Below are 11,792 nucleotides of genomic sequence, written 5' to 3'. Positions count from 1 at the left end.
TAGCTTAAACAAAGTCAGATTTTTTTTTAAATGGCACATGTCAGCTGCAAGTTGCCTATTGTTCCTTTTTTCGTTCTCATTCTTTAAAAATATGACGACTACAGTTGATACATTAATTCCTCACAACAAACATAAACACGTCTCCAAACTTCACCGGTAATATCACCACTTGGTACATTAACGCAGTGTGTGTGTGACATAGAAATTCCTCCTCTTGTCACGTGTTGATGTGAACAGCGGGTGCTTTCCGAGGAGGGAAAGAAAAAAGAGAGACATCTGTACTGGCAGATGGCTCGTTGCTGGGGGTGGCAGTTAGCAGTGGTCGGGGTGGCCAGATAGCTGTCAATCTCAGTGCACAGCCACGGTGACGGGCAGCATGTTTTGGAGCAGTTCCCGTGATGACTGCGAGCGGGATGGATGAGAGCTCTCTGGCGCAACCCTCAAACTCAAGCCTTCAGCCTGAGCAGGGGCGACTCTGAAGCCTCTGTGGGGTGGCCGAATAGCTACAATGAACTGCCTCTTGAATGTTTCGCTCAACACAATGTAGATGAAAGGGTTGATGCAGCTGTTGGCATAGCCCAGGCTGATGGCGATGTTGTAGACGTACAGGAAAGCAAAGCTGGGCCGCTGTACTCCCAGGTGGGCCAGCTGGAGGATATAATAAGGGGCCCAGCATAAGAAGAAGGCCAGGCAAATGGCCACTGCCATGCGGGTCACCTTTCTTGTACGCACCCTGAGGCTGCGCTGGGGTAGTGGAGCAACTGTGGCTGACATATTTTGAAGAATCTTGAAGAAGACACTGCAGATGACCACTAAAGGAAGAGCAAAGCCCAAGAAGAACTGGTACAGGGTGAACCAGTATGTATCTGTGGCCGGGTTTGGGAGCAGGAGGGCGCAGCCGACCGAGCCGTCCTTGAGACCCATGAGTCCAGTGTACATCCAGACCGGAGTAATGGAGACCAGAGAAAACACCCACACCAGCGCCACTGCCGCCCCTGCCACGAAGGGGGTTCGAACGTGTTTGAAGCGGATGGGGTGGACTGTTGCCAAGTAGCGGTCCAGAGTCATGACAGTCAGAATGTACGTGCTGACGATCTGGCTGTTGGAATCAAGCGCTGTGATGACAGTGCACATGGTGCCACCGAAGCACCAGGAGCCATTGCCCACAAGCTGGTGAATGAGAAAAGGCATGCCAAGGAGAAAGAGGAGGTCTGCGATGGACAAGCTGAAGATAAATATGTCTGGCACTGATGGATGAGAGCAGAACTTGGTCTTCTTCACAATGGTGTAAATGAGAATGCAGTTCCCAGTGATCCCAAAGAAACAAATAACACCAAAGATGCTGGGCATGAGCACATTGTTGTACTGCTCATGATCTGGTAGAAAGGACAAAAACAGAATGTTCTCCATCAGCTTTCTTTCCTTATAACTTTTTTTCATTCATTTGTTTTCAAAGTCTCAATAACTACTTTTTGCATGAAAATGAACAACATAATATTTCATCTCTGGTGATAAATCTCTATGCATGTGCCCAATTCAACAGAAAAACGAGAAGAAGAAAAGCTTACCTTTTTCCAGATTGTCAGGTGAGCTGAGGTACGAAGAAGATGAATTCATAATGTAGTCCTCCATCCAACCTCGAAGAATAATACGAATATACTCTAAAATAACTTATATATCAGTTTAAGGCAAAGAAGATAGATGAGCTTGAGAAAATACGCATATTTTAAATATACATATGCATACAAAAATCCAGCTTAAACTGTTGCTTTATGGCTTTGATAGCAGAGGTTCAGCCGCGCGCGCATGTTTTTGTCGTCCAAGACACTTCAGCAGGCACGCGACAGATAAAACGCGCGCGCTCGCGTCAGCTCTGAGTCTGGTATTTGGCAACAGCGAGATAAAGTACTCCGCAACTCGGAGACCCTGTGAGCTATACTTTCCGCCGCCAGTGTGAGTGATACTGGAAGTCATTCTTGAGTGAATACCTAATGGACGATATCCTCGCTTCATTCCACCTTATTTTCTTTTAAAAAGCGTTAGCCGTCCGACCAAATAGCTTTATCATTCACAATGCCGTTATGATGGAGGTCACACAAAAGGTTATCTGTTATAAACAGTCTAATTAATTGTCCAACTGAACAGTGTCACTCTCCATATTGTTTGCTGTGTAATATTTGGAAAACATATGCACATTTCTTATCTCAACTGTGCGGTATTAACATACCAGTAGTTCTGGTAGCAACCCTTGCGTGGTTAAAGACAGAAAGAACCCATTTTTGTTTATTCCCACTAGGTGGCAGCATTGTCAAGGTTTTAATACCTCTGCTGTCAAAGACCAGGATTAAAAGCAGGTGTGCAAGAAATGAAAACAGGAAACCAGAAGACCAAATATTCCAGCAATTAACCAAGTAAAGCTTTATGAGATGGCGTTTATACATATCGTATTTTATGGTCGAAGCCATATGGATCCTTGAACATAATATTGAGAAATTTGCATTCCTGCGTTCTCTAATGTGTCCCACTTTAACCTAGTAGACTAATTTATTACACTGCAGCTAAAATGCATGAATCTGTGTTCTTAATTTCCCATTTCAGACTGAATCAGATGGACATAAATGCATCTAAGTGAGAAATGTGTTATGTATGTGGCTATAGTTAACAGTGATAGTAGTTAATTGTAGTTTGTAGGATAATGATAGATATGGGTGACAGTTTTGTGGCAAGGGGGAACGAACTAGGGTGTGGCGTTGGTAAATGTTTCGTTTACAGTGAACATGTTCACTTCTCTGCCTTTACATATTTGGCAGTCCTTTTGTCTTGTCAGATATGGTGTTGACAATCAGGTAGGCGGTTTAAAGTAACTAGAAGATGACCAAGCTATAAGGTTAAGCCAGGACACACAGCTGAAAATCTCAATGAAAGTTTGTGAATGAATTAATGCATAGCCATCCTGCAGCTTGCCTGTGACTGAAAGAGAGACTCGAGACAACGTGAGACAACATCACAAGTTTTCAGGGCCATAAAGGTCATTCACTCATTGGAGCAGGTTATGTTCAAGATAACAGATCAACACTTACAAATCCAAAGCCTACTGACCAATCAGGTCTCTCTGAAAACACTGTAGTTATTCCCAGAAGAGCCCACAGATCAATGAGTTGACAGTGAGATGGTCTCAAATTTCTAGCTTTCCATTAGGATCAATAATAAGGGACTTTATCGCTTGTTTTATTTTTTTGCTGCCTGCAAGCTTTTTATAACCAATCAATTCTACATGAGAGTCCTAAAGTATTGCAGGCTTGTTGACCTTAAATGCCTTCTATTCACCACAATTATGATTTTTTGGCATCTCACGATCATTAGACACCACAAGATTTTAGTTCAAAGAATAAGGATAAACATATGACAAGACATGATGATGATGATAAATCTTTATCCCGTTTTGGGAGTATTCATTTGTTACACAACTGAGATGGTGAATAATAATATATTAATGATAATGATAATATTATCTGGTAGGTGCCTCTCTGTCAGATATATTGTGATGGCATGTGGCAGTGGAGCTGAATCAGTGTTAGAGAAGGTGGTCATCATTTTTGCTGCATACATTGAAGGATCTCAGCTTCAACAGGAAAGAGCCATCGGAAATGGAGACAGCAGAGTCTCCTGTAGAGCTACTATACCGTCACCAAATCAGACAAAGCTCTGCCTAATCTCACAAACTGCAGCCTGGCTATCAGGTAGTCACATGGATTCCTTGTGGACAAGTTTACTGACATTTCCTATAGCTTTTCTTTCAGTAGAAGCGGCTGAATCCATTAAGTCCGATCTGTTCACAGGTAGTGATGTTAGTGATAATACTGGCTTGCACAGTTGTCATCTTTTGCCAGCTTTCCTTTCTTTAATTGCAGCTGAGTTTCTTTTCATCTTGGATTACATATTTTATTTCCTCTTTTTCTCTCCGTGTTATAGTTTGTTCTTCTTTTGAGGATTATGAAAACAGTTTGGTTCTGCCCATGCTGTGGTGTCACTGCCTCTTGGATAACCTTTCAGAGTGCCATTTTCACGTGATTAGCTGGTGTAATTGCTGACGTTAGGTTTAGTTAAGCCGGATTATTTAAAAGTTATCTTGGCTAAACTGATCTCAGTGCCTTAGTCACGTGGTACAAATAGGTGCTATTTAGCTGTTGATAAAAAAAAGAAATTGAACGATTTAGAGTGAGTGAATCTTAACAACTAGTATGTCTCTGCGAAAATGAATTTTCCTTAACACTGAAAAAGACTAGCAGGGAGGAGCTTACGTACACGGAGGCAGATCCTCCCAGTTCTTTGGAAGGAAGCGGAAATGAGCGTCATAAACCTTATGCTAGTGGCTAGTTTTTTAGGCTTCTAGGACGGGTGTAAGCGACACCACACGTACCTTGCTGGTTGCCTCTAGAGGAAGCAGGGAGTGGATAATTACACGACAGAGTTTTGCTGGGTTTTTTTATACAGTGACACTATCGAAACGGAATATCTATAGTGGTGAGTTTTCAGTACGCGTTTTGTCAACTCAAAAGTTGTGTACTGCTTTATTTCATGACGCTGTTTTAGTGAAGTTCAGTAACGTTAGCTGGGCTAGCAGTAGCAATAACAGCTTGCGCTATGTTTAAAAAAAAAAAAAAAGATGTTTTCTTCCTTTCCACATATGCTAGCGTTAAACTAGCGACTAGGCCTCGGGTGCTAAGAAACACCCCACACTTATTTCAGACCAGCCACGAGCTTTAAGTGATGTCGATGTCAGATGGTCCGGTGCGGAAGAATTGAGGTTCGGGTTTGATAACCATACTGCATCGCAGTTATTGTTGTCCGACCGTTAGCCGGTATGCTAGCTGTAGCGTTCTAGAACAGTGGGCGCAGTCTGTTGGCTGGAACGGAATCGATTCACTCGAGCGCGACTAAAAGAAAAAAAAAAGAGGTATAAAACCATACTCTGTTGCTCTCCATGTCCTTTTTGAAATGAAAAAAAAATTCCACATAATTTTCACAATAATATGGGCGTGTGAGAAGGTTGTCATGTTTAAGGTTAGCTACAGTCTGCCTTTGGACTTCAAGCTTCCCTTTTTAATACTAAGCCTAATGCCACCTCTGACAGCGACGATCCCTTTTGTTCTTTTGTTTTCGGTAACGCTCACTAGCGATGAGTTGTTTGGCGTTTTGTTATTTTAAAAGACACAAACGAAAGCGAATGTAGTAACGTTTTGGACTTGATGATGCCGGTGACGGCAACTCGTTTTCTCTCGAAAAATATGTCATGTGTCGTTTGTTATTGCCTAATAGTTAAGTTCTCAAAAATAAAAAGGAAATGCAGATTTTCAAAAGAGGAAAAATGATTTCTCATCCGTTTGGTGTTCCTCTGTGGTCATCTGGTGGACTGTCAGGTTTAAAGGCCTTATTAGACGCATGGTTGTATTAGCGAAAGCCCATCAGGGCTGTACGGTAGCATATTAGCAGCAAACTAATTAGATAGCTTAACTTTATCTGTTTAACTAAATAGCCGTAGGTTTAGCCAGCGTATCACTGTCATCTCTACTTAAGTAACCACCGTCTTATCTTTGATCGGGCCAGGTGGTTGGTTGTCTGGAAGGTCTGTTGAAATTGACACTCGATAGAGTGAACTTTGTTCCCTTATCCTCTGATAATTTCTGGTTAGAGCTTTGCCACTGGTCATGAAATTGTGCTGTGTTTTGGAGGCTGTTCAGAAGTCAAATGGGAATAAAGTTGAATCGTATGTCCAGTATGCATTTTTAGTGAAAATTTAAAGACTAAAAATGCAATATAGACTATTTTAATTTTGCATCGTGGGTTAACATTTGCCTGTTTAGTTATATTTGTTCACGTTGGGGTTTTTTGGTTTGTTTTTTTGCAGGTACCTTTCTGCCACCTTTATGTGAGGTCTCAAACCTAAGGGAACGGGTCATTGACTGGAGGAGAGAAGCAGAGAAAGTATTTGATCACAGAAGCCTGGATACATTTTTTAGTTTTTTTTTTTTTTCTCTTCAGTCACTGAAACGGCTGCAGATAAGCAGTTTTACAGCACGCTATAAGGACCATGGAGGCCATTGCCAAATACGATTTCAAAGCTACTGCTGATGATGAGCTTAGTTTCAAACGTGGAGATGTCCTCAAGGTCAGTGACAAGTATTTGAGCATTAAATGTTAAGATTTGTCTGTTTTGCTCATAATTATGCAACTCTGTAAGGTGTATTCTTGCCCTAAGGTTTTGTTTTTATCCATTACTGGCACTGTTGAGTAAAAGTGCCAATAAAGCGAAATCTTGGCAGTAGTGGGCTATTATAGAAGGAAACAAAATCTAACACATCAGGTAGTTTGGGATGTAGCTCAATATCCAAAGTTCACCACTATCATGTGATTATATGCTTGGTATTTACATTTGATGGCATAACCTTTATGGTTAAATGTTTCTGCTATTTTTAAAATCATGAATTATTCAATTAAATGCATTTCTATAGCACCAAATCACAGCAACAGTTGCTTTAAGGCACTTTATATTGTAGGGTTAGAGCCCTCTAATAGTAGAGAAAACGCCTACAAAGAGACAATTATTGTAAATGGACATCATCAATGTGACTTTTGAGAAGTCACAATAAGAGATAAAAGCTGTAAAGGTTTCTTTTATGGACTAGTAATATAAACCTGTGGTCAAGTCTTCCTCATCACAGTAAATTGCTTTTGTGGGCAAGGTCTGCTTTGCTTTGTGATATAGGTGGAATGAAATTAGGGGCAATAACATGCAACATGCCAAATTTTGTAGTTTATTATTGGGGGTGGGGGTTGTTTTTGTTTGAGTTTTTTATTTTATTTTGTTGTTTTATCATTTAGTTTTACTTTGCAGTCAGCTTTGGCAGACAAGTTGACGGTTCTGTCAGGGGAATGGGTGCCGTTTTCCCTGAAAAAGAGATTTGAGCAGAGTCTTGAAAAGACTTCTTATCACAGCAGGAGGGGAGAGGCCTAGAGGGAGAGAGAAAGTCAGATTAGGAAACACTGAGCTAAATATAAATTCTATTAAATTTGCATATGAGACGAGGAATTATTCAACTTTTTCACTAATTTCTACTGCCAGCTGTCTTGTCAAGAAATCTCAAGCTTTTCACCAGATGGATGAGATCCATCCAAGAAATTAATAGGAAATGGGTTTTTTTTTCTTTCAGTTTACACAATTAAATATTAAATACATGCATTAGTGACTGGGAAAGTCACGTACTTCTGTAAAAGACACTTAGAAAAATCGAACACATATGGCAACATTTTATTTTGGGGTTTTTGTTTTCTCGTCTTCCTTTTTCTGTTGTAATTTTCGAACCTTAGATTTTACTTTTCCATTCCTCATAATGCATAAAATATGTTATTTATGTCTTTGAAGAATATAAAATGTCTGACTTTCGTGCCCACTGGGTATGCAGGTTTGAAATTTAAAGAAAACTATTCATGTTCTCATTCATTGTTCCACACTAGTTGATGACCATGGGGTACTATACTGTAAGTGCACAGCTATAAAGGCTACAGAAATAAACGTAATACAGTTTGTCTCAACAGAAAAGGACTGTAAAACGGGGAAAGAAAGTCAGGATGAATGTTGCCCCGAGCAGTGTCCATATTTCATCTGAATCATTTCTTGGCTGCTTTGCCCATAGGACCAATTGTTAATTTTTGTGGAATTGAATGTAAGAATTGGCATGATTTTTGTAGATCTCCCCCCCCCCCTCAGTTTCTTTCATCCTCTTTTATCCAGTTTTTTTCCTCTTTTGTGACTCACCTCAGTAGTTGTGCATTAGTCTAAGCTTTAAATGTTTCCCCCTCAGGAAACTTGCGATAAAGGGGAACATGCTCCTGTCATTCACTGAGTTACCCTCACACACACACGGAGGCAAGCTCCACTTTGATGTCTTACTTGCTTTGTTGAGCTTTAGTGAGCCCAGAATCTCAAAATGAGATTGACTACTGAAATGAGATTAATTGGCATTACCTCTGGGAATTTAAGTAATGATTGTATATAATCTTAAGTTATGTGACCTGTGGAGGAGCATGTCACTGAGCACATTTCTTTATTTCAGTGTGGACTGTGCTGAGTAAACTCTTTTGAAAGCGCTTTTTAAATGTTACATGGTTGTTTTGGAATGCTGTCCTCATCAAGATCGTTCCCATTAATTTGCCTAGTTTTCATTTGGAAAATATCTGATGCTTGTGTAACTTGGGCTGCAGTTGCTGCAAGCTCTTTTGTCAAACAAATTTAGCCAAATATACTAGCAGAATTTAGCTTAAGTGTCATGGTGAGCTGACATACTTACTACAGAAATTTGACAGAGCCACAACAGAACTGAGAAAAGAGCCTCAGAGAATCTGCACTGATTGCACTGCTGGAGCTCAACAAGACCTCCCTCTCTTACTGTGTCACAGTGTGAGAGGTGGGTGATCCGGTGCTTCATGTAGTGTTTGAACTTTTTTTTTTTTTTTCAACTGAGAACTGCCTTCTTGTTTACTTGACCTCACCACAGTCATCTCTGTAGCAGGGTTCTGGCTTCTTATGATGGGGGGATTTTTCAGGGTTGGGTTGTCTCATCGCTTTTGTCCTCACCATCTCTGCTGTAGTGTGAAAATAACTTCATCGTGCACTGTACCGCTTACTGAGATTTTTCAGAGTGATGGATGAGCCTCTCAATTGTCCAGGACCTGATGAGAGATTTACCACCTTCACGCAGTCAATGTTGCTGCCTTGGCCTGGCCCTTGAAAGTTGGAATTTGAATGCCGCAGTCCTGGATGTTATCCAGTGGCAGGATGTTACCAACTGAGCATTTTAAAGGCTTTGTCTACTCATCCATCTTTATGCTGGTCCCTTGGATTTAGAGTGTCTGCAGCCTGAACTAACCTCTGTCACAAAAAGGTGATTAGGTCGTCATACTGGTCTCTAGCTGTAATACTTTTGGCTTTTCACCCCATCCTCTTCTGTGTGTACCATGTGGGTGTTTTTAGGCAACAGAATTCCAATAGTCAGCTGAACGTTTTCCAAGGCCTCTCCTGATAAGGAAGAGGCCTTGTCCTGCCACTGATTAACTCATTGAATTGTAGAGGCCGTCATCTTTGGCTTCTAGGTGTGGAGGCCACACCCCAGTCCATGTTTGGCCGAGTGTCAATTCAGGATATTTGTGTAGCACTCAGCAGGGTCACACTGGACACATTTTTGTGCTTTCACAGGCTTGATGTGGAGCAGCTGTCACACTGGACTGTGCAAATCCGGTTCATCAGCTCCAGCCTTAAAGCCTTGCTCCGGGTCAGTCTAACAGAAGTCTAATGGTAGTGGTCTCAGCTTGTGTCCTCAAATCTTTTTTTTGTTGTCTACAATCTCTTTTAGTCCAAGAATCCAGTATTAGATTTAATCTTTCCACTCAAGAGCCTGCTGGACATTAACGATGTAACTATGTGGCTGCCGTTGATAACTGTCAGTTAAGCCTGTACTCGTGATTGAGCTAGTAATTAGTCTTAATTTTTTTTCTGTTTGTTTTATGCAAGTGGCACAATGTTAAACCTGTAAGAGCAGGATGTTGTGCATATTGTCATTGTCTTTTAAGTGTAGGATAGTCCCAAGTCCTTGAAGATCAGCCTTTGCAGTCATAACTGACCAACCAGCCTTATGTCAGTCTGTAAACTATCTACTGTTTTGCATTAGCTACAGTCATTTTAGTGAAATGAAGATGCGCAAGTTGGTCTGTCTCTTTCTGACTACCTCACTCTGTTTGACTCAAGGCTGAGAGTAAAGATCAGTTTGATTACATAAGTTATTTAAACATTAATACCAAATTCCCGTCTTAATTGGTAACATTACGGTAAAAAAAGAAAGAGGGAGAGAGAGAAGGTCTAAACTGTTAAACACATTGATTTGCCTGATGCAACACAGCATACTTCATACATATAAAGAGAGCCTTTCTGAGGTGGACTATATTAGTTGGGGCTCCATTGCTTCCATCACCAGTGCTATCTGGCTGCTGATACTAATACTAAACAGCTTTGCTCTAAGGACAAAGGGTCCCACTCATGAGAGAGCAGCCCTGTGTTAAGGCTTTGCTTGTATGTAGCATCCTTAACTTTACACCATTTTCAGTATCACTCGGAGATGGTGGCCTCACGTTGGCGTTTTTAAACAGCGTCTCATCTAAGGAAACATTCTTAACCACAAATGTCAAAATAATCATCTAGTGTTGTATGAGCTCTGGGTGCAGTACCAGATATACTTGGAATAAAAATCAGTAGTCTTTTACTGAATTGCCTGTTTGACTTAATGTTACTGGTAAATTCTAGTACTAGCTGCTATAACATTAATACACACCTAATATGATGGTGTTGCAGAGATGGTTTGCCTGTATTTTTACATTGTGGCCCTTTGGAAAACGAGTCTCAAAATCAGTTTTTGAATAAAACGACTTTTATCTTTATCAAATCAGCTTCAAAATAGTTCCCAGCTTTTGTCCAGGCAGCATTTAGCCCAGTGTTGGGAATTGTTCCACTGGTTTTAAACGCACCTTTGGTGTGCAGGGCTAGTTTCAGTTGGTACAGTGTTTTGGGTTTTTTGTTGCTGTTGTTTTTGGTTTTTTTGAGGGGGGGGGGGGATCCTATTGGTATTAGAATTGCATTTGGATCATAAGATGCTTTGGCCTGAACACCCACCACATGTGCTGACTTTTTAACTCAATTGGCACAATGGCTAATTTTCAAATCAGTACGTCAAATTAAAGATTTCTAACTAGATGAAAGTTGTGATGAATGATGCCATACTACAGCAAAAAAAAGCTTATTCAGTTTTGTGTGTTGATGCAAATTTATTAGGAATGATTATTTTTCACTAGTGTGGTTTACTGTGGTCAGTCATACTACTTTGTTTTTTAATGCATAAACTGGCTGGCCCCTTGTTAGGCTATTTCTGTTTGCATTCTTGATACTGTTACAGCAACCCATTTAAGAATATCAATCACATTAAAAGGAGTCTTATCTTGTCCACTGTCACAAAGATATTTAGAAGTCATATTCTATTACTGTCAGCCAACTAGCGAGCACTGTGTTTAGCCCATCTGGTTCCCTATTCGGCTTCCGAGTAATTTGCAGCATGGAGTCATACACCAACATTGAGTTGTCTCATTTTTCTAGGTTAGTAAGTTGGGAAATAGAGTGACATAAGACATGGTCTACCCTTCCAGTGTTTCTTCACAGAACATTTGTTTTGCAGTTTCTTTGTTTTTTGTTGTATTTGTTATAAACAGAGTTTTCTTTTAAAGAAGCAACTTAAAATTAAATGCATTTTATAAACTACTGTCTATTAAAATTAAGGCTGTGACTCTTTATTCTTCTTATTTGCTCCTTATCAACAAATGGCAGACGAAGCTGTGACAACAACCTTCCTGTTTTAGCCTTGCAATTCATCGTTACAACTTCTCTTAATCTGACCGTACAGAGAGGTTAGTCGTTTAGACTTAAACCCATGCTTAGGTGTTTTCAGAAATTCATAATTCTCTGGCATGATTTTATGTGTAAAATAGCTCACAGTACAAGTGTGCTGTGTGTGGGCCCATGACAAATTTGCATAGTGCAGACTAGCTTGGTCTCACAATGTGATTTCCCATCATGCATAGACAAAAAAGGGGAAGATACCATATCTGGCAGCTTACTGTATTTCCAGCATTTTTGTGTCATTTTTAACTGTGGTTCTTGTCTCAGTTACAGATGTTGGTGTTCTTTACTTTTT

General features: G+C 40.4%; 2 protein-coding genes across 3 annotated transcripts in view; one reads left to right on the top strand and one right to left on the bottom strand.

Annotated features, from left to right (window-relative positions):
• Positions 1 to 309: 309 nt before the first annotated feature.
• On the bottom strand, positions 310 to 1,617 carry mchr1b (melanin-concentrating hormone receptor 1b). Its single transcript, XM_005738116.1, has 2 exons — positions 1,569 to 1,617; positions 310 to 1,376 (listed from the first exon to the last, which is right to left on the bottom strand). The coding sequence occupies exons 1-2, from the start codon at positions 1,615 to 1,617 to the stop codon at positions 349 to 351; spliced, it is 1,077 nt and encodes a 358-aa protein (XP_005738173.1). The 3' UTR covers positions 310 to 348.
• A 2,728-nt stretch (positions 1,618 to 4,345) lies between these two features.
• The window catches only part of grb2b (growth factor receptor-bound protein 2b), a 23,732-nt gene continuing 16,285 nt past the window's right edge, over positions 4,346 to 11,792 (top strand). Inside the window, exons 1-2 of one of the 2 annotated variants that reach the window (XM_005738003.1) lie at positions 4,346 to 4,524; positions 6,043 to 6,169. In XM_005738003.1, the coding sequence (XP_005738060.1) occupies positions 6,092 to 6,169 (78 nt within the window). In that variant the 5' untranslated portion in view covers positions 4,346 to 4,524; positions 6,043 to 6,091. Of the gene's footprint in view, positions 4,525 to 5,908; positions 6,170 to 11,792 lie in introns of both variants that reach the window. The other variant, XM_013912140.1, reaches the window with a different exon arrangement.

This window comes from Pundamilia nyererei, unplaced genomic scaffold (assembly GCF_000239375.1).
Source record: "Pundamilia nyererei isolate P.nyererei 1_Seehausen unplaced genomic scaffold, PunNye1.0 scaffold00081, whole genome shotgun sequence".
Taxonomy (NCBI): domain Eukaryota; kingdom Metazoa; phylum Chordata; class Actinopteri; order Cichliformes; family Cichlidae; genus Pundamilia; species Pundamilia nyererei.
The sequence above is the reverse complement of the archived record's forward strand: the minus strand, read 5'-3'. Positions and strand labels throughout refer to the sequence as shown.